This window comes from Petromyzon marinus, chromosome 30 (assembly GCF_048934315.1).
Source record: "Petromyzon marinus isolate PM22_M1 ecotype Great Lakes invasive population chromosome 30, UKy_Petmar_22M1.pri1.0, whole genome shotgun sequence".
Taxonomy (NCBI): Eukaryota; Metazoa; Chordata; class Hyperoartia; order Petromyzontiformes; family Petromyzontidae; genus Petromyzon; species Petromyzon marinus.
Window position 1 is genome coordinate 9,580,930 of NC_133696.1, and position 24,227 is coordinate 9,605,156.

The 24,227-nt window shown below is 55.4% G+C and overlaps 1 protein-coding gene across 7 annotated transcripts in view; it reads right to left on the bottom strand.

Annotated features, from left to right (window-relative positions):
* KIF21A (kinesin family member 21A) overlaps positions 1-24,227 on the bottom strand; it is a 63,405-nt gene that overhangs the window by 31,501 nt on the left and 7,677 nt on the right. For all 7 annotated transcript variants that reach the window (XM_076070696.1, XM_032963511.2, XM_076070697.1 and 4 more), the window contains exons 2-13: positions 16,841-17,063; positions 13,507-13,689; positions 12,447-12,596; positions 10,936-11,070; positions 9,080-9,253; positions 7,505-7,620; positions 6,766-6,961; positions 5,569-5,758; positions 4,455-4,518; positions 3,510-3,755; positions 1,950-2,031; positions 1,252-1,375 (exon numbers count right to left, since the gene is read on the bottom strand). In XM_076070696.1, coding sequence (XP_075926811.1) covers positions 1,252-1,375; positions 1,950-2,031; positions 3,510-3,755; positions 4,455-4,518; positions 5,569-5,758; positions 6,766-6,961; positions 7,505-7,620; positions 9,080-9,253; positions 10,936-11,070; positions 12,447-12,596; positions 13,507-13,689; positions 16,841-17,063 — 1,883 coding nt within the window. The remainder of the gene's footprint in view (positions 1-1,251; positions 1,376-1,949; positions 2,032-3,509; positions 3,756-4,454; positions 4,519-5,568; positions 5,759-6,765; positions 6,962-7,504; positions 7,621-9,079; positions 9,254-10,935; positions 11,071-12,446; positions 12,597-13,506; positions 13,690-16,840; positions 17,064-24,227) is intronic.

Consider the following 24,227-nt stretch of genomic DNA (forward strand, 5'->3'; position numbering starts at 1 on the left):
GGTGACAACAGTTGGTGCGATTATTCGCAAATGGATGAAACACAAAAGAACTGTCAATCTCCCTCGGCCTGGGGCTCCATGCAAGATTTCACCTCGTGGAGTTGCAATGATCATGAGAATGGTGAGGAATCAGCCCAGAACTACACGGGAGGATCTTGTCAATGATCTCAAGGCAGCTGGGACCATAGTCATCAAGAAAACAATTGGTAACACACTACGCCGTGAAGGACTGAAATCCTGCAGCGCCCGCAAGGTCCCCCTGCTCAAGAAAGCACATATACATGCCCGTCTGAAGTTTGCCAATGAACATCTGAATGATTCAGAGGACAACTGGGTGAAAGTGTTGTGGTCAGATGAGACCAAAATGGAGCTCTTTGGTATCAACTAAACTCGCCGTGTTTGGAGGTGGAGGAATGCTGCCTATGACCCCAAGAACACCATCCCCACCGTCAAACATGGAGGTGGAAACATTATGCTTTGGGGGTGTTTTTCTGCTAAGGGGACAGGACAACTTCACCGCATCAAAGGGACAATGGACAGGGCCATGTACCGTCAAATCTTGGGTGAGAACCTCCTTCCCTCAGCCAGGGCATTGGAAATGGGTCGTGGATGGGTATTCCAGCATGACAATGACCCAAAACACACGGCCAAGGCAACAAAGTAGTGGCTCAAGAAGAAGCACATTAAGGTCCTGGAGTGGCCTAGCCAGTCTCCAGACCTTAATCCCATAGAAAATATGTGGAGGGAGCTGAAGGTTCGAGTTGCCAAACGTCAGCCTCGAAACCTTAATGACTTGGAGAAGATCTGCAAAGAGGAGTGGGACAAAATCCCTCCTGAGATGTGTGCAAACCTGGTGGCCAACTACAAGAAACGTCTGACCTCTGTGATTGCCAACAAGGGTTTTGCCACCAAGTACTAAGTCATGTTTTGCAGAGGGGTCAAATACCTATTTCCCTCATTAAAATGCAAATCAATTTATAACATTTTTGACATGCGTTTTTCTAGATTTTTTTGTTGTTATTCTGTCTCTCAATGTTAAAATAAACCTACCATTAAAATTATAGACTGATCATTTATTTGTCAGTGGGCAAAGGTACAAAATCAGCAGGGGATCAAATACTTTTTTCCCCTCACTGTATCTGCCGAGACGAGCGCCCATCAGCTTCTTCACCAGTCCGACTTGGTGGTTTGTGCAACTGGCGAGGGTGGGAACGTCAGATGCGGGTGAGAAGCCGGGTGAGGGAGAGTCACCTTTCTCTTCCAGCTCTGAGTCAGACTCATCGGAGCTGTCGCTAGAGTCTAGGTCCTCCTCCTCTTCCTCCTCCGCCTCCTCCTTCTCCCCGTTCTCACGGTCGCTCTCCTCCGCTTCCTCCTCCTGCCCGAGCACACGCACGCACGCATGCGAGCCAAGATGCACAAAGACAAAGATCCCATGTATAGCTTCAACAGACGGTAGCTGGTGCTAATAAGGCTGAGTCGCCCTAGGGGAAGCCCTGGACTGGTTCAGATAGAGCAATTCGCAGCGATTTTTCCCAGTTGGATCGCGACGCCGCCGTGTTCATAGCTCAGCTATTAACATATACAGTCACATACACGCAGTCGCACAAAGCTAGTCTCACACACACACACACAGTCACATACAGGGCAGCGTCACGCACGCCTGCCCCGCGAGCTGGCATCGCTCCACCTCCCTCCCCCCACCCCCCATCCCGTCCCATGCGGGCGCTGGCCCGAACCCACTTCATCACACGCTTCTCCAGGCCAAGTTCGAGGCTCGGCGAGCCAACTCAATTAACCGGCGCGGGTTTTAATCAGCGCTGTCTTCTCGTGACTCGTCAAGACACCTCGACTCGAGAGCACCGGTGCCGGGCAGGCAAACTGCGAAGGGTGTTGGTGGCGGCGGTGGCAGCTGCGCAGGTGTCACAGAGTGGGGGCGGCGGGGCACTCACCGCCTCGCGGTTGTCGCGAGTCCTCTCGTCGTGCTCGCCTTCCCGTTTCTCCGTTTCGCCCGCATCGCCTCGCTTCTCCAGGCTGCGGGGCAAAACGACGAACGCGCGGTTACGCCGGGGCTTCGACGGAGGGACACGGCAGGCCCGTCGCAGGGGGGCAACGGGGGCAAGGCCACGCACAGGCCGTGCAGGGCGGCCCACGCAGGCTTGGCCCGGCGGCCCACTGGGGGCCACGCTAGGCGGCCCACGTGGGTTGTGCCCGACGATTGGCACGGTCCCAGTCAAAGCCACTGCATAAAAAAGCATGCAGCCACTACAACACTACAAACGTTAACAAACAAGTATCAATTTGCATCGCGGTTCAATTTCCCAATCGCCGCCCTGGTTAATACTGCGGTTGTATTAACCGTGAAATCCTAAGCGCCATCCCATTCACTCCCGCAATGTCATTTGCGAGAGTAGGCCATTGCGTGCCGGCATCAAGGTCCAAATTTGCCCAAGTTGAAATATTACCGCGAAATTACCCAATTGAGAGGCACGGGGCGATCGTTGACCCCCTCTTACTACGAAAGCTTGGCAGGAGCCTCCTGAGAAAGAGCCTTGTGAGAGACTCGGTGAGGCGTTCCGAGGTAAACGAGCGCAATAATAAAAAGTAGTTTTATTTCTTGAAGATGACTGGATGATGCCACGTTTATAAACGCAGCAGGGATGGGTAACAATGAGGGCTTCACTGACAAGGTCAGCGACTCAGAAACGACTTACCCCATAATGTCTCAAGATGGGCTGTGGGGATACTCCTAATCACCTGCTGCCAAATCCGGTCAGCCGGTGACCAGGAAATTATTCGGTGAGAAATCAAACGCCGAGTTCAATTTCTGAGCGGTGAGGAGGAACGCACTGAGCGGAACTCGGGTCGGATCGCAGCCGGAGGGGTCGGCTCGTTACCCGGCATGCACTGCACGCGATGGTCGCGGGGGCTCCGCTCCACTCCGCGACTACTCCGGGCCATGCCTTCCATCCAAACCGCTACGGCGCCTGACGCGAATATCAAGCGGCTAAGTGCGCTTTCGCGGGGGAAACAAAAGCGGCGCGGCGTAGCGCCGCGAGGAACCCACTGGGCGGGGCTACGGTCGGGATCCTCACACGCAAACGCATGATGACGCACGCGCAGCTCGGCGCAGGAGAAGCACAAACACAACGGGGGCGGTTGATAGCAAACCTCCGCGCCGACAGACGGCCGTGTCTTCCTTCCTTCTTTAGCCTTGGGCGAGACAAACATAGCAGACGCACGTTGAGAACGCCGCACGTCGCCCCCCGCGGGCTTCGATAAATGGACGCCGTTTCCCCAGAGGCGCCTCCACCGCCGCCACTCACGAGAATGGGAGAGCCCCGACGACGACCGCACTTTACGTACAATCGAGCGGCACTAACTGGCAACGTGGGTACTGCCCGAGCCAAATCCCGCAAGTGACCCCAGCGGTGAGGAACAACGGGGGAAAGGTCAAAGCCTCCCCAGCTGCCCTGCAACAGGAATATCGGTGGCCGCCAGCAGGCACTGACCTGATCTTCCTCTGCTTCTTCTCCTTCTTCTTGAGCTTCTCCAGGTCTTTGCGAGCCACCTCTAGGACCTCCTGCATCTCCCGGTCGGGCGTCACTCCGTAGGGCCCCGCCACGGCCCCCGAGGGGGCCCCCAGGGAGGCAGCGGGCGACGCGGCTCCGCCGAACATGGGCGAGCGCGAGGTGGACACGCGGGTCAGCTCCCGGCGCAGCGAGCCATTCATCGCCTCGCTCTCCAGGAGCTTAGCCCTGCGAGTGCGAGGACACGCAACACATCAGCGCGCGACGTTCTACCACAGCGACACACAACACGCCGACACGCAGCCACAGCTACACCACGAGTGACAAATCCAAATGCAACACATGACGCGTCAACACACAACACAACAACACGTGAATACGCACAACACACGCAAAATGCCGACACCACTTAACATCACATACAAGTTTTCCGCACCACACATCGACCAATAACACCACACCCCACTCCGTGCACACAACCACAGACCACCATACACAGAGACCTACCACCACACGCCACATGCCACCACAGGCCACTACACAGCATTGTCAATACACCACACCACCATCACCACATCCGTGACTTTTGCCATCACAAGGTGGCGACAGTGACAGGCACAGTTGACGGCCCCCAAAAGCCCGAGCCTCGTGGTTTCACCACCGCAAACTCTGATTCTCCGTTTCAACCAAGGCATTCGCATGAACACCTTGGGCTCCGCGCGCTCCTGCACACGGGAATCGAGTGGCTCGCATTTGTAGTCCGAGCGCGCGTTTTAACCGGGAGCTCGCTTCATCGTTAGCTTCCTCGTTCGCCCGCTTGCCGCTCGACGCTCTGAAGCCAACGTGCTGCGGGGACCTGCTTTGTTGTGGGAGAGTGCGTGCTGCGAGCAGAGCCGCTCAGGCAGTGAGGGTTTAGGGGTGGCCGACCTGAGGTCCTCTATCTCCTTGATGTAGCTCTGGATCATGGACCCAATTTCCTCGCTGCCGTCACCTACGCACCGGGAGAGAAAACAAAACAGGGGACGCAGGAGCACGGCTATCAGAGAGGCGGAAGCCTTTCAACAATTCCTCCCAATTAGAATAAACCCCAACACTCCCCCTCCCCCGCCAACAACCGTAACACCCCCCCCCCACCCGTCCTGCACCCCATTCCCCCCCATTCACCCCTGAAACGCCAGCTGAACGGGCACTGACAGCGCTGAATATAAATTAGGATACAAAAAAAAACGCGTGCTGGTCTAGAAGGGCCATTGCCTGAAACGTCACCTTTTGTATGTTTTTTTTTTCTCTTTAAAGGCTACACACACGCAGCGTTGTTATTGAATGCTGAGTTGTTTAGTGGTTGTTGTTGGTTGTAGTTGTGCACCACTGCCAACTCAGCAGCAGCACCACCACACACTGTGCACAATGTGACCGGTACCGGCCATGCCTTCAAATTACTCAATTGGGATCACGCACACAGCAACGTTGCCCCCCTACTAGCAAACACTTGGCAGGTCCCGTCTGAAATGAGTCTTGAGACTCGGTGAGGCACGGGGGTGAGGCACGGGGGGGGGCGACGATTGCTGCGTTTCCCAGCTAAGCAATTTAGGATTTTTTTTCAAATATGAACTGCATCGCTGGCACAATTGCCTACTCTTCTGCGAGTGATGTCACGGATCTTTAACGTCCACTGTGAAGCAGACGGAGCGTGAGGTTATGGCCCTGAACGTCAAATGGCCAGCAACAATGAGCTCTGTTATCAAAGTTGTAATGGATAAGGGATGGCGCGTTTATTGAATTGAGCCAGATTGTTGTTATAAGAGCCTGGAAACAGAGACGATGATGAGTGACAGAATAGCCGCCACCACCACTCGGGGATGATGATGTTGATGTTAATGATGATGCCTACAAATCTGACAAAATCATCAGCAGCACAAACCCACACCTGCGGCCACGTGGAGCAACACCGCTCCCAGTCACTCCACCACGGGAGGGTGCAACATGGGTGCGTGCGTGCGTGCGTGCGTGCACGTGCTCGTGTGCGCCGGTGCTGCCTTGCCTGCACCGGCCAGCGCGTGGCTGGCGTGCTGCGTGAGCACGTGGGCAATGCGTGCGTTGAGGGCGTCGATCGTCTCCTGCATGGCCTTGATGCGCATGCGCAGGTTCCCGTTCTCCGCCTGCAGCATGGCGTTCTCCTGCACCATGTCGTTGAGGCTCTCCACGCCGTCCTCCCCGACCAGGCGCTTGCCCTGGAGAGGTGGGGGGGTGGGGGGAGTGAGAGAGTGTGAGTGATAGAGAGAGGGAGGGAGAGAGAGAGAAAGTGAGAAAAAGGGAAAGACAGGAAGAGGGAGAGAGAGAGTGAAATGGACCGCGTCCAACGGCTCTTCGCACCGGGTGATGCTCACCGCACCACCCGCACGCTCCTGTGCTGCCCATCTTCACCAACCCGCAACAAGCAACGTGGTGAAGTATGGTCAAATAACCTCCACCACGGTCCGTACGGCATTGGGTCGAGGCCCCTAATCTAGCAGCGGGTTGCCTGAACCGGCGGATGCAGTCGCGCTGTCAGGCCCCTGGCGATGGCTCGTGTTGGTGTTGACGGAGACTAAAATCGTTTGTGATCGCGTGTTTCTTCTCCAGCGAGGAGCGCGTTTCCCGTCACAGTTGAGAGACGCCCCGTGGGAAGATGGGGGGGGGGGGTGGGGAGGGGAGCTGTGTTTCTGCATTGGGGACTTGGGGATGGTTCACAGTCTGTCCACCTCATTGCCGTCATCATCACCAGCCAGGATCGATGCACTGCTGGAGTATTTAGCTGGGTTCAGGTTGGTGGGTGCAGGGTGCTGGGTGCAGGGTGTTGAGTGCAGGATGCTGGGTTCACGTTGGTGGGTGCAGGGTGCAGGGTACCACGACGTGCCCTCCGACGTGTCCTCCCATTCACTCACAGTGGGCGTAAGAGGTCCCGTGACGTCATTGGAAACAAGCCACCGTGTGCCGGCGTCACGTTCCACATTTGCCGATTAAAAAAATTACACCGCAAGTGACTTGTACGGTGCAAAATAAGTTTAACATACATTCATACATACATTTGGGATTAGACAGCAGATATCATCACCCCATACCGCAAAAACGTGGCAGGATCCTCTTGTAAAAGAGTCGTGAGACTAAAGTGAGGCTTTACTGGGTAAATAAGCATCATCATGATCATCATGACCACCGTCGTCACGACTCTGAATGCCGATGAGGCACCTCCACCCACCGTTTTGTACTCCATGAGCTCCATCTGGATTCGTGCAATTTCGGCGCGCAGTGCGCCGATCTGCTGGCTCGTCTTGTCCTGGTTCACCATCACGCGGTTCTTGATGTTGCGCGCGCGGTTCGCGTACTTCAGGGTGTTCAACGTCTCCATGAAGTCCCGGTCGGATGGGCTCACGCACGCGATCATAAGCGTTCGGCTGCACACAACAGCAACAACAGCCACCATTAAGTTAGGTGTGGAAGACTCTTTCAGCTGACATGTCACAGGACAGACCCAGGTGTTGTGTATTGACTGAGATGACTGACGGATGCACTACCCATGCTGCCCGCTGTGCCAAATTGCCGGGTTTTAAATGCCCGGTGCTCCACTCATTGTTGTGAGCGTCCCTTCTCTGCCCTAACACCGCTGGTACCAGTCGTCAACAAGTCCACTCAGCTCCAGATCCTCCTGGACCGCATCAGCCCACCTCTTCTCTATCCCATACCGCACCTGCTTAGCCCCCTCTATTCAACCTAAGGCTGCTTGAGAATTAAGTGGCTGGGCATGCAGCTGACATAACAGTGTGTGTGTGGCTACACAAAGACACTCTGTATAGCCTTTAACAGTCTGTTGGGGCAAGTGCTATTAGCGAGCACCTATGAAGGCCGGTACGACACACGAGGGGGTGGGTGGCCAGCACCACGCCCAGCCGCCAGGTACTGATTTGAGGCTGAGTCAATCGAGGAGTGGTGGCCGTTACCTGTTTCCCCCGAGAGAGTCCTGTAGCAGCCGCGTAAGCTTCGAGTCGCGGTATGGAACGTGCGTCGCCTTCTTGCTTTGGTCGCCCAGCGCGCTGATCACGTTTCCCAGCGCCAGCTACACACGCGTGCAGGCAAGCGGCGGTCAGCACCGGGGCATCGGCATGGCCATGCGCCGGCGGACCAGCGATCCTCACACCGACCGTGCCCTGGACACCCTATTGAGGTCTTAGTCTACCAAACACTGCCAATTGTGTTATTTCATGCACACCGTGTTCATCCAACACCACAGTGCAGGTCACGAGCACACTCACTCACCCACTCACTCACCCATTCACTCACTCACTCACCCACTCACTCACCCACTCATTTACTCACTTACTCACCCAATCACTCACCCACTCATTCACTCACCTACTCAATCACTCATCCACGCATGAACTCACTCACTCACTCACCCACTCACTCAATTACCCACTCTTTCACTAACAACAGGTCCCTGCAGGGTGGGCTGGTAGGAACATTGGAATTTTGCGCAATTTTATTTTTACACCCCAACAGCACGAGATTTCACTTCGTCAAAGTATTGAAAGGGGACGGACGGACGGACACATTAATCTATTGCAGGCTGGTACACTCAGTTTACAACTTCGTTCCTACCAGTATAATCAATCACTCACCCACTCACTCACAACACTGCAGGTCACAACAATTCCTTTCTGCTTCTTCTCTCGCACTGCTCCACTGTGGAATTCCCTCTTGCATTGTCTCTTTTCCCAAGCTTTTACAACAACAACTTGGCTCAATTCCAGAAACTCTTAACCATTACAACTTTTATAACAGTACTATTACTATTTTTTTTACAAAGTAATACCCACTGAGCTATATGCAGAACTGACCTGGCCACAAATGATCGCTCAAAGAAGTGGCTTATCACGTGGAAATGTATAGCAGCCAAATACTCTAAACGGATGTTTATGAATGTGGAGGGAAATACCGGAGGAGCCTGAGAAAAATCCACGTGACTACGGGGAGAACATGCAAACTCCAAATATACAGGTGTCAGGGGATCGAACGCACACCCTCCTGTATACCAAGCGAGGTAGTTAACATCTTGCCACAGTGTTGCTGGCCACTTGATGTTTAGGGCCCTTGGGCCTCTGGTCAGTAACCGTGTTCATCTCTCCGCTTGACCAGTGGATGTTAAAGATCCCATGGCATTGTTCGAAAGGAATCGGCCAGTGTGTGCCGACGTCACGGTCCACATTTGCCATATTCGAAAAATTACACCGCGAATCACTCAACTGAGATCACACAGGAACCACCTCCCCCCTCTCTATTGCGCAACTACCGCAGCCTGCGTCTGTGAACCACCGCAGCAGCGCCTTCCTGTGTGACAATCGCCCTGCGCTGTGAGAACGGAGCGAATGCCAGACGCAGTGCTGACGAGCTCCAGTTGGAGATGAGGCTGAAAAAACAAATGGACCGCGCCCATCGCGTCGGCCTGCACGCAACACGGAGACGGCAACAAGCCGACGGGGACGCGGGCGAGACGGCGCCGCGGGAGCCCTACGCACCAGGCCGCAGTTGATGGAGATGCCCTCTTTGGCGCGGTCCCCCGTCGCGCCCGTGCGCTTGAGGCGCTCGGAGCCCGCCAGGTCCACAAAGTGGAACTTTGCGGTGAGCACCTCGAGCTCATTCATGGGGGCAGAGGAGGAGGCCTCCACGCTGTTGCTGTCCTCCTCCGCGTCCTGCGAAAACACACCGCAGGCGTGAGTGTGCATGTGCGGTCCCGTCAACTATCACCACCCACCCACCCACACCACGGCCGTGGTCTTTTTTCCACGGCTGGCACCGTAGCCATGGCATAGCTTCCCATGTCTGGCAACGTAGCCGTGCCGTCGTTTGCCATGGCTGGATTGTAGATGTGCTCAAGCCGACTGCCCACTTCAGTTACAACACAACCGCACCTCGAGGCACTGTTGTGCGGAGGCAGCGACGGGCGTGGGAATGGCTCCAGCGGGTGAACAACCACGCGTGCCGTCTTCGCGCTCTCTGTGCAAGCCGGCCCTTATGAGAGATCGGTGCCGACGGTGAGTGACAGCAGAATCAGAATATTTATACTAGAGCGACGTGCATCGCTTTGACACTCTGGGTCCGGTTGATGCTGATCACAGGGGTCACCGTGAGGTCGTGCTACAACAACCCATTCCTGTCGATTCTCGTGGGGTTTTTTTTGCTCTTTCATGCCGATGTGAAATGGGCACAGGTCACTGGCCGACTGCTGGTTAGCCTTCACGCCTGCTTTTGCATCAAACAGATTATATCACCTGATGCTGCTGCTGCGTTGGCAGTGGTGCACAAGCACAGTTAACACCTCAACACTTCCCATGTAAAATACGCTGCATCCTTGAAGGAACAAGTATATAATGACAAGCGACGTTTGAGGCAATGACCCTTCTTCACACAGCACAAACAGGCCAGAGAGGTAGCGTGGCCTATATATTCTGAAGAAGTTCGCAGAGTGACACTATATACACGTTTTATTTTTAAGGACACAGGGTGTTGTGAGTCTCACAGTGAAGCACGGATTGTGTACTTTGTGTGTCTGCAGTTTTTTGTTGTGATTTGTGGACGGTTTAGTGGCGTCACAGGGATTCGCACGCCACTGAACGAGTCGCGCAGCGACGAGCAGAAACACATCATCTCCCATCGCCGCAGAGCGACGAGCATTCAAGCGCTGCGACCGCGTCTCTGCGTTGGAACGCAAACCTCGGTGATCGCGCTGGCGGAGATGAATAGCGGTGACGCGCTGCCACTACTGACGGGAAGCGACGGAGCGGTGCGTTTCTTTTATAGCTGTAACGGACGCACTGCTCTGGCCGTTAAAGCTGTCAGCGGGAACCGCGATGAGTGGGCCCCGTTCCCACCTGGCCAATCATGGAACGCGGCTCACGGAGGCCGGACCGGCCCGGCTTCGACATGCTGTCGACGTGCCCTCAACCATTCTGCACCGGAAAAAGGCCGCATTCCGGTCAAACTGCCGGGGGCAGCGGCAATCGGCCAGTATTTCCTCTCGACAACAACACATGGCGCCCGCCCATGTGCCGCCCTTTCAAACCCTCAAATGTTGCCGTGAGTTGCAAGCGATTGCCGGGGTCCCGCGTGAGCGAGCGCGCGGCGTCGTGGGCGGTGGACGGTGGGCGGTGGGCGTGTGAACGTTTGCCCCTGGGCTTGCCGGGCGGTTCGACACGGTTCCCCGAGTCCAGCGAAACTAATACCGCCTAATCCTAAAAGTCACCTCTTCCCCTGCTGCGCACGCATGGACGTGAGCATTACAAACAGATGCGCAGTGCATACAGAAGCCAGGCATGTGAATGAAACAGGGGCGGAGGTGCCAGGATGGAGGGGCGGCGTTGCCAGGGTGGTTTACCTGTGGTTTGGAGCGGCACACACGCTGTTGGCAGATGTGCACGGTGAAGATGGCGTGCGAGCGGGAGCTCTGCACATTCATCTGCGTGCTGGCGGTTGTGCGCGACAGGGCGCCTAACTTCAGGCACTGGATCATCTGTGTGTGCACACGCGCAGACACGACAACAAACAACAACAAAGATCCCCCGAATAGTCTTAACAGACTGTTGGGGCAAGTGCTGTTTGTGAGCACCTATAAAGGCCGGCGCGGCACACGAGGGGGTGGGTGGCCAACACCACACCCGGCCGCCTTTGTCTCCCTAGTGGCGATGTTTACACATCGCACCGTGTACTCATTTGAGGCTGAGTCGACCTAGGGGAGGCCCAGGACCGGTTCAGATAATCGTCACCGGTGTTGGCCGTGAGCGGGAATCAAACCCGGGTCGCCAGGTTTGTATCGCAGCGCGCTAACCGCTACACGACCGCTCCCCACAAACACACATACACGTGCATTGTCCTCGTAAGCATGGTCTACAGCCACCGCGACCTGCCACCTTAATCCCAGGGACTAACAGTGCTGTCGTGAGCGCCCAAATTAAATATTAAACGCGTCACTCTCCCAATCTCTCACGCATGGCGGCGGTGGCGGTGGGGGCTCTCTGGCCGGGTAACCAGAGTGCCACTCAACGAGGCCGTGATAAAGAACTGCCAAGGTCTCCCCATCGCATCCACTCAAGAAAAACATCGACCACCAAGCAAACCCGCCTTGTCCCTCCCTCGCCGTACGGCGATCACAGCAATCAACAATATTTACGCTGCGCCTATTAAGCCGCGATTGTAAATCACAGGCAGCTGTGCGTTCCGCGTTCCGGTTGCGCCACATTCCGCGAGACCGCAGGATTAAGTTGGAGGCATCAAATAGCAGAAGTCACGACGAGACGGGGGGCCAGGGATGAGCAGGAGACGCCGCGACCGGTAATCTCTCAGCCGCCGCTCCTCCCACGCGTTCGGTGGGAGAACACCCTCTTGACAAACACATCTCCCCTTATCTCGTCTCCTGGCAGGATGAGAACATTCTGCACCGCGTAGCCTTCTTCTTACGAGCCGTGTCATTATCTGAGCTGTGTAATTATATTCGGAAAAACACATCTCGCGAACGGAGTAAATCAGCTCAAGCATGCTCTGCCACTGCCCCCCCTCCCCACTGCCTCCCCTCCCCCAGAGCGTTTGTTTTGACTGACAAATGAAACGTGACAACGCTGGAACTTTTAACAAATGTCTCGCTCTCCCACTCCGTGAGCAAGTGGCCGCGATGCATGGGCCATGCCGAACCGAGCCGCAACTTCACGCGTTGCCCCCACCCCCCCCACCCCCAGGCACGAATGGGAACGGCGTGACCAGACAGGGCCCGTGCGCCACGTACGACCGCAAGCGGGGCCATCGCACGGGAGGCCACCCCGAGGCCCTCTCCGCCCCCCCGCCCCCCCTTTCCTGAGCGCCCCGAATGCGCCGAGGTCAAAGGGCACAACCGACCTCTTCCTCCGTGGCGACGGCACGCGTGGTCACGCCGACCGTGTAGATGCTGCCGGCCGCGTCCTCGTGGATCTTGATGTTGGACTTGCGGTTGCGGGACTCGACGTCTCGCGTCCCGTCAAACAGGTCCAGCACCTCCTCGTTGTACAGCTGCGGACACGCGAGATCCATTACAACAACCACGTCATTCCAACAGGCGCTCTTCGTGGCGCCAATCTTATGTCCTCGGTCGGTTTGTGTGTTGTTATTTCATAATAAATTACTTATGAGAGTCACGCGAGTGTGCAGGGCCCTGCTGCTGATGTTTGGCTGATCCCGGGTTGTAGTGTGCATGCGTTTAGCCAGGGGCAGAGCCGGGGGGGGGGGGTGACAGGGGTGACATTCTGCATATAAGTGTACGACACTCGGTCTGGCGGACTCCGTGCAACTGCATGGCGTCTAGTTCAACAGCCTGACTCTATAATCATTATTGAAATAAAAATTTGTTGAATGTCACCCCGGCCTGAAATCCTGGCTCCGCCCCTGCGTTGAGCTATGGGAAAAAACTGGAGAACCCGGAGGAAATCCATGCAAAACAGGGGGAAATCATACAACCTCCACTCACACACTCACTCACTCACACCCCGCAGCATAGGTGGAGAATGTACAAACGCCAAAGACAAAGTTCCCCCGTAAAGCCTCAACACACTGTTGGGGCAAGTACTGTGAGCGAGCAGTTATGAAGGCCGGCACGGCACACGAGGGAGTAGGTGGCCAGCACTATACCCAGCCACCTTTGTCTCCCTAATGGTGAAGTTTACACATCGTACTAAGTACTCATTTAGGGCTCAGTAGACCTAGCGGAGGTCCAGGACCGGTACAAATAATCGTTACTGGTGAGTGGGAATCGAACTTGGGTCATCTGGTTTGTAGCGCAGTGCGTGAACCGCTCGCTCCCCACGCACTCAATCGCACTTGGCAGATAAGTGGGAAAATACCCAACTCCACACACAAGAAGGCGCTCGAGACGGGAATCAAACCGAGGAGCTCGGCACTGCGAGGCACCGCCCGGGGTGGTCACCTCGAGGAACTGGGCGCTGATCTTGAAGTCGGGCGGTGGAAGGTTATTTTGCAGGGCCTCCTGGCGGCGCTGCTCGATGCCGGCGTAGAGGTGGGCTACGGCGCGGGGGATGATGCCGTGCTCCTCCTCCTGCACTGCCACGTCGAACCCCGTGCCCATCGTGTACGTCTTGCCCGAGCCCGTCTGCACCACACACAGCACAAGCCCAGTTTCGCTCACCAAAAAACATCACATCTCCCTCAGTGCAACTCCTCGCCGCGTCTCCCTCACTGCGTCTCTCTCACCGCATTACCCTAAACATCTCCCTCACCATGCATCTCCATTATCACGCGTCTCCCTCACCAAGTATCTCTCCCTCGCGAGCGAGCCATGGCACGAGGGGCCGGGCGGCCCCCGCTCTCTCACGACGTCGCCCGGCCCCCGCCGGCTCATCCTCCGCTCCCACCCTCCCGCTAATCCCCCCAGGGTGGGCGGCGAGCAGACAGGCGAGGGCCCGCTCCACGGTAGCAGCGGTGACCTCCCACCCGGGAAGGCGGCGGGCCCACCTCCCACCCTCCCCGGGCGGATGCCTCGCGCCGTGACAGGACAGGAGCATCGTAGCTTTTAGGGCGAGAAGAATTTTGAATGCCGTGGGCGCGCTCGCTCGCTCGCTCGCTCTCTCTCTCCCGCACCCGAGCCATTACGCTCGTGGGGATTTGTAGGATTTTCGTTCTCAAGTCCTCGCAAGTGTTGTGACGCAGAAGGGCGAGGACACGGCTCATAGTGGCGGCGCGGCGATGGCAGCAGAGCATCGGCGGCCAGGGTGCGGCTCGCACCTCCCAAGAGGTCACGGCGTTGACAAGTTTGTGCTAATTTTTTTGTTGTTTACGTAACGGGGGGAAGCCGAAGTTAGTCTGGAGGAGAACCCCACTGTGAATGCGTGCAAAGGCCGCACGGATGTCTGCGTGAGCCCACTTGGTATGCTGCCACCATGCAGCCGTAGCTGCTGCTGGGTTTACGCTACGGGGGTGTATCTATCGACGGCACTGAAGGCCAGTTCACTGTTCACAACGAGTATCACTGCTGCTGCTGCTGTTTATGTTCAACCAGAAAACAGCCGGCTCGGCGGTATAGTGAGTGGCTCGGATGATGAAGTTTGTGAGTTCACATCCCACGAAACAGTACTGATCTTATCGACCCCTGGACGGAGGGATGATGGGCCAAGTCGAGCACCGCAACCAGGATTTGAACTTGCGACCGCGCGAATGTGAGCAGCTCGCTCCGCCGCTGTGAACCACCTCGCCGGGAAGTGCTGGCTGTAGCGGTAACACGCGTACCCGTGAGGTGACGTCCTCATGGCTCACGCACGCCAATAACCATCATTATTTCGTATCGTCACGATCATTTCCTTATAACAGGGTCGCAGAGGGGAGGGAAACGGACGCCCGTCTGCACAATGCATTTATCGGAACAGGAAGAGAGCTCCCGGAACAGGGATGAGGCGAGGGCCACTCTTCCGATTAATAACGCGAGCAGCAGCAGCAGGCAGCACACAGCGAGAGAGCGAGCGAGTGACTGTGCCGGGCGGGTTCAATCGAGATAATGGGCACGGCAGGGAGCGGTTATCAATGGCTCCATCGACCACGCGGCCAGCGCCTGGCAGCAGCGGGCACGCTCCCCAGCATGGTGCAGAGGCCGCCTTCGTCCCCACCGCCTCCAACACCCCCACCCCACCCGCCGCTTCCACCGCCCCCCACCCCCGCCGAGCCCACAGTCCCCGCCGTCCTCACCACCCCCACCGCACCAGCATCCCTCACCGTCCCCACCATCCCCACCGCTCCCACCGCCTCCACCGCCCCGACCATCCCCATTGCCCCCACCGCCGTACGACTCTAAACCCTGGGGAAAAAATCCATAGCGCTTATCTCACAGATACGGTCCACCTCGCCTAACAGCGAGTTTGACGCTTGAGAAACAAAATATTAGTTGAAGAGTAGCGCCAGGGAGCACCACCGTTACGGCACTTCGACCGTGTCACCCGGCATGTTCGTAGCAAAATAAAAAAAATGGTGATGCTGCTGTTGCTGCTGCGACACTAATGACACGAAACTCACGCCGCCGTGGCGCTGCGGGGAACACGCGTCCATGACAGGTGACGTGTCGGGCAAGCGACCCCTTCCTCACAGCAGAGGGGAGGAGGGGCCGGTCGGAGACTGCACCATGCACCACGGCGCCCTGGCAGGAAGTTTCATTTTAAGAATTATTCCAGAGGACGCGTCCAAGCGAGGCCATTCCGTGTAATGTGAGTCTGCCCAACTGCAGCCCATTCGGAATCACGTGGCATCGCACGCGATCGCACACCACCGAATGCTATCGCAAGCTGAGCAATTCCTCCACTTGCCTAATCTCGTAGCTCAGAAATTACGTTTACATCGCTGCCTGCTTTGCTCACGAGCACAATTCACAATGAGGTTACACGAATGTTCCGAGTTCGTCCAGATTCGTTCCATTTTAATACCACTTCAGGTGTCCCGGGTGGCCTTGCACAGGGCCGACGATGTCTCGCGCATCTCGATCAGTTCGTTTGGGGCGTTGGCTGTGCACGTGGCCTGTAGTCCAGCACTATGGAGGTGGCAAGGTTTGGTGGATCACTGCACCGTAGGTGGGCCACGAGGAGGTGCTATAACGCGGCTCTCCAGGAGAAAGCGCTAGAGCAGAATGCGGACTAACATCGTCCGTCCCTTCTGTATGGGATAAGAGCGTTAAACCGTCTCGCAGGCGTGGGTTTTCACCGGGTACTCTGGCTTCCTCCCACACATATAAACAAATGATTGATTGACTGACGTCTGGGTATATAGAGAGAAGCACAGAGCTTGGGCAATTATTGGTGGTGCTGGCTCCTCACCGCCTGGCTGCTGCTGCTGCCTTCCCGCTCGTCTGTGGTTCCTCGGCGATTTTGAGAAATGCAATCGGCATGAACGTCACTGCCGCTGTGTATAATACTACACGTGACTATCACGATCATTATTCATTCAAGACGAAGGCTTAAATGAGGGGGAGCACATACAAACTCACTTGCATACATTCACTGACACTGCAGAACAGGGGGAGAACATACAAAAACTCACTCACTCACACTCTGCAGAACAGGGGGAGAACAAACAAACTCACTCACCCACGCTCTGGAGAACAGGAGAAAAGCACATACAAACTCCACACGGAAATGGGTGCCCAAGTCAGCAATCGAACCCGGGTGGCTCTAGCTGCGAGGGCACAAGCTTTACCCACTCCACCACTGGCCAGGAAAACGAAACGGAGCCTCTATCCGTGGGGCACGGCGTGAGTGGCGGCTGACCTGGCCATAGGCGAACACGGTGGCGTTGTAGCCCTCTAAGCAGCCCTCGATGAGCTGCTGCACGCAGCACGCGTACATCTCCTGCTGCGTCGAGCTCATGTCCAGGACGTAGTCGAACGTGAAGGCCTTGTCCTTGCCCAGCACCACCTGGGGCTCGCCGGGGGTCAAGTACGTGCAGATGTGGCATCCCTCGATCTTCTCCTTGGCCAGCTGGGGACGAATCCTGCCACCGGGAGTGCGCATACAGGAAGACAACGGCGTCACCGCGCGTCGGGGACATGGGGGAATGTGCAGTGACGCGCCCACCGAGAGACAGAGAGGTCGCGCCACCTGTCTAAGCCAAGAAGGTGGCGACGTCACCGTGGCCTGAGCCACCGATGCCATCGCCGCACCTACTCACCCTCCTCGCCCTCATCGCCTCCTGCCCCTGCGCCTGCGCCAGATACCGCAGCTGCTGCACCGGAGAGATGCGGCGACCTCCCGAGGTCTGGCCGGGCGGTCTCCCACAAACTCGCCAACCACTTTACCCGCTCACAAATAAGACCCAGTCACTCACAAACAAAATCACCCACCCACTCTTATCACTCGCTTATTCACTCACTAAGGCACACACTCACTCATGAAACCAAACACTCGCTCACCTACTCACCCAATCACTCCATCACTCACTACCTAAACACCCTCTCACTGACCCATCTACCCACCCACAAACTCACCCAACTCACCCATGATCCAAAACACTCACCCCGTTTGGTCACCCACTCATTTGTCCACTCACCAACTCCCTCACACGGCCGCCACACAATTGCCTGATCTTCTCTGAAAGAGATCACAGGGATCTTTAACGTCCACTGTGAGCCAAGCGAATGGCCACGACGCCCGGGGGTTGAAGGCACAAACACTTCCACCACGCGTCGAGGTGTGTTCGGTTCAACCCGAGAACGCGCCACGCCTCCTGAGTGACCGCTACACTTTCTGAGCCCCACTGTCCCAACTGTGGACGCTATAACGATGATGATGTCAACTTGTAATGCGCCACCACTGCCGCACAGCGCTCACTCGCAATCATTGAGAAAGAACGGCTCAGACGAACAGAAAGGCAGCCACGCGAGAGCTGGCGCCCACAATGGTCCAAACTCTGCAATTCTCGATAATTTAAGGTATTATCGGATCAATTAGTCAGTGTTTATATGTGTGGGAAGAAACTGAAGTAATCAGAGAAAACCCATGCATGCGAAGGGGCAACACTCTATCCTATACAGACGGATAGGTGGAGTCCATATTTTTGCTCTACCGCATTATCCTACTCTTTGGGTCTTTCGGTAAAGTCACGTAGATAGAAAAACAATTTTAAAAAATCACGACGTTTCGATCGCAACACAAGCATTATCCTGACGAACCAGGGAATGGCAGGCAACTTGATGCCCATGGGAAGTTTCACAACATCTGTGCGACGCACCAACCCTCGCTGCTGCCTCCCCAGTACTGAATTACAGGCTACGCCACGTGCAGCGGAGCCACCACCGCAGTTCCCAGCAGTGGCCACGGCACCAACTATCAACAACTCCCGGTTCAATTTCGCGAGCAGATAAGAGGCAACGTGGCGAAGGGGCCTGGGGGGACAGAGCCTCGCATTCGCACAAACCTAAACATCGCTCTATATACACGCCAAGGGTGAAGCTGGTCGCCTGGCCCGCGCGGCCTAAGTGAGCGCCCGCGCGGCCCAATGGCAGGACGCACACGAGGTGTCTCGGGCAGCCGCCGGTTTGTTTAAAGAGGCCCTTCTCGAAAACGCACGAGGTCTGCGTGCGTCATCTCTCCAACGCGCAGTCTCGCCGCCGACCGCCTGCTACGCCCCACGACACAGAGGCCCCTAATCCTCTTTCCTCCTCCTATTAACGCAAACCATCTGCTTACACCTTGCCTACAGGATTAGTTTTTCCCATTAAATCCACTGACCCAGTAACAAACCCTGGGTTAAATGCACAATCTACTCCACGCATTCGCAGAGGACCCCAATTATGTGCAGTGGCGCGGCGATGACGCTCACGCCTCAGGTCGCCCTTGCAAAACGGGCGACTCTTCCAAGCATCTCCCCATGGGTTAATTCCATCTCCTGGTAAAATTGCGGCGATTCCGACAAGTCCACCTTCCCCCGCCCCGGGAGGCCAGAGGTGTGTTTTACAGGCACAGAGGCGGACGTTAGCTCCGAGTTAGGATGCCAAGAGCCTCGCAAGGGCGGGGTGACATCACGCACCCTCTCAGCCAATGAGCGCACGTGTCGCGATCTTGAATCGAGTTTACAGGAAGGTACGGCATCGCCTCTTCTGATTGGCCGAACTTTGGCAGCTCCTTCACCATTAGCGTCTGTTGCTACGACGATGTGCCCTGGGCTGCTAACAGGCAGTTCAATAGAAAAGCAATCTGGAGCACTCTGATAACATAATTGGACAATGCACCCCATGGGTCAGAGGCGGACACTGCTTCCCTTCAGAGGTGGCTAAACTCAGCAGTAACGATTTACAGTGGGCAATGCATAAGAACAAGTCCATGGCTCATGCTCCCGCCCGGTCACAGACCATCCCGCAAATGTCCTCCGAGCAGTGCATCGAGCCGACCGAGAGACAAAACACTCCCGAGACACAAAGAGATGCGGATTAGTGGGACCACGGATAGCTTAGCATAGGATCACGGCGAGAGGACAGTAACCAAGAGATGAGTGAAATAAGAGCAACATGAACAGGTCAGAGACCTGGAGACGGAGAGGCCCAGATTAGTGACCACGTGTACATATTACAAGGTCATGCTGCTATGCTATCAGTACACTTGTTTACCCAGGAAAGCCTCAAGACTCGTTTTGCAGGCGGGTTCTGCCAAGTTTTCGGAAAAAAAAAACACAACTCTTATAACCCAGGTTATCAGGAGTGGTTCCCAAATGACGAATGTGCAGGGTTATATTTGGCAAATTTGTACCGCGGAACCGCCGGCACACAATGGCCTACTCTTCTTCGGATGATGTCACGGGACCTCTTAACTCCCACTGTGAGTGAAGTGGAGGGCGCATCTTGGTATTTTACAGTTCATACGCACGCAGCACTATTGACCATGGCGGCCTGCCGGGCTCGAACCGCCAACCTCTGCAACGAGCGGTGATGACGCTCCGCAACATCAGCACACGTCACATGACGTCACACTGGGATTGAAAGCACACACCGAATGTAAGTACACTTACAGTGAGGGAAATAAGTATTTGATCCCCTGCTGATTTTGTACGTTTGCCCACTGACAAAGAAATGATCAGTCTATAATTTTAATGGTAGGTTTATTTGAACAGTGAGAGACAGAATACCAACAAAAATCCAGAAAAACGCATGTCAAAAATGTTATAAATTGGTTTGCATTTTAATGAGGGAAATAAGTATTATACCCCTCTGCAAAACATGACTTAGTACTTGGTGGCAAACCCTTGTTGGCAATCACAGAGGTCAGACGTTTCTTGTAGTTGGCCACCAGGTTTGCACACATCTCAGGAAGGATTTTGTCCCACTCCTCTTTGCAGATCTTCTCCAAGTCATTAAGGTTTCGAGGCTGACGTTTGGCAACTCGAACCTTCAGCTCCCTCCACAGATTTTCTATGGGATTAAGGTCTGGAGACTGTCTAGGCCACTCCAGGACCTTAATGTGCTTCTTCTTGAGCCACTCCTTTGTTGCCTTGACCGTGTGTTTTGGGTCATTGTCATGCTGGAATACCCATCCACGACCCATTTTCAATGCCCTGGCTGAGGGAAGGAGGTTCTCACCCAAGATTTAACAGTACATGGCCCCGTCCATCGTCCCTTTGATGCGGTGAAGTTGCCCTGTCCCCTTAGCAGAAAAACACCCCCAAAGCATGTTTCCACCTCCATGTTTGACGATGGGGATGGTGTTCTTGGGGTCATAGGCAGCATTCCTCCTCCTCCAAACACGGCGAGTTGAGTTGATGCCAAAGAGCTCCATTTTGGTCTCATCTGACCACAACACTTTCACCCAGTTGTCCTCTGAATCATTCAGATGTTCATTGGCAAACTTCAGACGGGCATGTATATGTGCTTTCTTGAGCAGGGGGACCTTGCGGGCGCTGCAGGATTTCAGTCCTTCATGGCGTAGTGTGTTACCAATTGTTTTCTTGGTGACTATGGTCCCAGCTGCCTTGAGATCATTGACAAGCTCCTCCCGTGTAGTTCTGGGCTGATTCCTCACCGTTCTCATGATCATTGCAACTCCACGAGGTGAGATCTTGCATGGAGCCCCAGGCCGAGGGAGATTGACAGTTCTTTTGTGTTTATTCCATTTGCGAATAATCGCACCAACTGTTGTCACCTCACCAAGCTGCTTGGCAATGGTCTTGTAGTCCATTCCAGTCTTGTGTAGGTCTACAATCTTGTCCCTGACATCCTTGGAGAGCTCTTTGGTCTTGGCCATGGTGGAGAGTTTGGAATCTGATTGATTGCTTCTGTGGACAGGTGTCTTTAATACAGGTAACAAGCTGAGATTAGGAACACTCCCTTTAAGAGTGTGCTCCTAATCTCAGCTCGTTACATGTATAAAAGACACCTGAGAGTCAGAAATCTTTCTGATTGAGAGGGGGCCAAATACTTATTTCCCTAATTAAAATGCAAATCACTTTATAACATTTTTGACATGCGTTTTTCTGGATTATTTTGTTGTTATTCTGTCTCTCACTGTTCAAATAAACCTACCATTAAAATTATTGACTGATCATTTCTTCGTCAGTGGGCAAATGTACAAAATCAGCAGGGGATCAAATACTTTTTTCCCTCACTGTAACTGGTGCACACTCGGTGCGTCGAGCCAAGCTACTCCGAGTTGCTAGGATTGGCGGCGCCATCGCCACAGGCCTAATGGAGATGTGTGCACGTGTGGCCCTCATGAATGAGGCAGCGGCTGTAGGAAGAGCAGTTGGAGGATGAGGAGTTGGCCTACTGAAGGAGATGTGTGCACGTGTGTGTGGCCATTTAGAATATTTGTTAGCGGAGAATGGCAGTGCGGTGGTTAGTACACTTCCCTATAAACCCCAACTGATCTTGGGTCTCCCATAGGTCAACTCAGCCTGAAACAAGTTCCTGATGCGGTGTGTTAACATCAGCACTGGGGAGCCAAAGGCGGCTGGGTGTGATGTTGACCAACCAACTCTGTGTGCCGTGCCGGCCTTCATAGGTGCTCACTCACTGCACTTGCTCCAACAGCCTGCTAAAGTCTATTATGAACTGGGCAGCACCTGTAAGGAGAGGAGGGAGGACGAAGTGAGCGTCTATCCAGGGGGCATCAGCTGACCCCCGCGAGCCCTGACCTCGCGAACCCTGACCTCACGATGGCCCCCGCGTGCACACACAGGTACAGTGCGCACACACGGGCAGGGCAACGTACGTCCGGCATCTGGCCTCCTCCCTCCTCCTGCTGCCCTGTCACTGCATGAGCTAGAGGTGACGGGACAGGCGCACGACACCAGAGGGTGGGAGCCGGGGGGCGAGGGGGCGGAGCTGGCACCGCAGCGGTGTCGCACCGCATACGCCGCGCGTCTCCGCCGTCTAAATATAATAACGCTGCCTTTTATTCCTCCAGAAGAGGCTCGACAGGCCTCGAAACTCTCTCTCTGGAGGCTCAAGCATTGAGATATTTGGGTCAAGTCTTTTATTTTTGCACGCGGGAGGAAACCGGAGTTGGTCTAGAGGAAGACCGCACCGTGCATGTGTGCGAGAAGGCCGCACGGACTGGTGCGTCAGCCCGCTTGCTGTGCTGCCCTCTCTTGGTCACCGCATGGCCCTAGCTGTGGGGCGCATCCATTGACGGCACTGAATGTGGCATGGCTCGCGTTCCCGTTTGGAGGTTGACTTGGCCCGTCATCTTGGCACCCTCTGGGATCGATAAAATAAGCACCACTTTTTGCCGATATCAAGTGGTTGTCCTCACGAATAGCTCGTCCCCTGTCGTAGGCATGCGGAAATTCCTCCACGATCTCTGCAGGGATGTAAGCGGGAGATGAGCGCCAATGCCTCCATGCTCATTTGAGCTCCAGGACCTCACTTTGACTGTGACGATTATTTCCCCCCGTCTTCACAGCAGGCCCAATGCAGCACGCGGACTCCTCCACTCCGCCACCGCCCCGGATGCCGTGGCATGGCTAAAACATTAACAATACAACCGTAGCCCTGCCACCGCTGCTGCTTGCTTCAAACGCCAGACGAAAGAAGAATAAGATTTTAGGATCCGGGAGAGGGGGTGGGGGGAGTGCCCTGAATAAAGTATGGGGGGGGTGGGGGACCGCTGCTTAAAGACCAAGCTCTGTGGGGGGCAGTGGATAAAGTCACAAGGATCCATTACAGATCTAAGCTATCTGCACTGCTACCTCCACCCCCACCTCCCACCACGGTTCACTAGCACTGCAGGATGAGTCAAAACGTAATCGCCGAGCCGCAGGGGCCCTCCCCGTCAGATGACGCAGCGTCAATCAGCGCAGCGCGATGGGGGGAGGTGGGGGGGGGTGACGAGGAGCAGCTTTTCGAGCAGATGGAGCTATAACCAGTGTTCCCCACCTCACCGGGGCACCGGTGCCACCCCGCGTGAGACGCACAGAGGACACGGGCCTGGGGGCACCATCACAAACAATCCTGCCGGTCGCTGGTCGCAAACCCCAATTCCCCCCCAGCGTGGGGCGGCCACTCACAATTGGTTTTGCGGATTTACTGAGCATGGCGATGAGAGTGTGCGAGGGGGATTTTAAATTTCACCCGCTAATTTTACTCCGATGGTGCTATCGGTGCCATCTCGTATATACGGATCTCTCGCGTGGGACAGTGCAACCCCGAGTGTTAGACAACAGTCCCACACAAGCAGATATCACGGAACTACCGCTGAGAACCTTTCTACAAGTAACCTCTGGTCTACACAGTGGGGGGGCGGCACTTTACCACCTGCTTGCTCGCTCTACGACTGAGTAAGGTTTTGTCTCATGACAATCAAACCGCAATATTTAATTCTCACAGCTGGAATTTTAGGCGAGGTTAAACACAGAGCAAATGAAACGTGTCGGTTTTGTTGTGCCAGTCATCGGTGACCAGGATGAGGCGATCGGCTCCCTAGACTCGAGAAACCAGTTTAACCGTAGGCGGCTGCCTGGGTTCAATACCAGGATCTCGAAAGCGGTGCCGGGTCGGTGCTCCCACCTCCTCAATGTGTGTCTTAAATCTGCGTCATTGTGTGTTAATGTGTGCGCCAACGCACAGGGAGTGGTAGTGCAGTGGTTAGCGCACTGCGATACAAACCTGGTGGCCCGAGCTCGCTTCCCGCTCGCGGGCACCAACATCGCTCACGAAAATCTGCGTCGTAC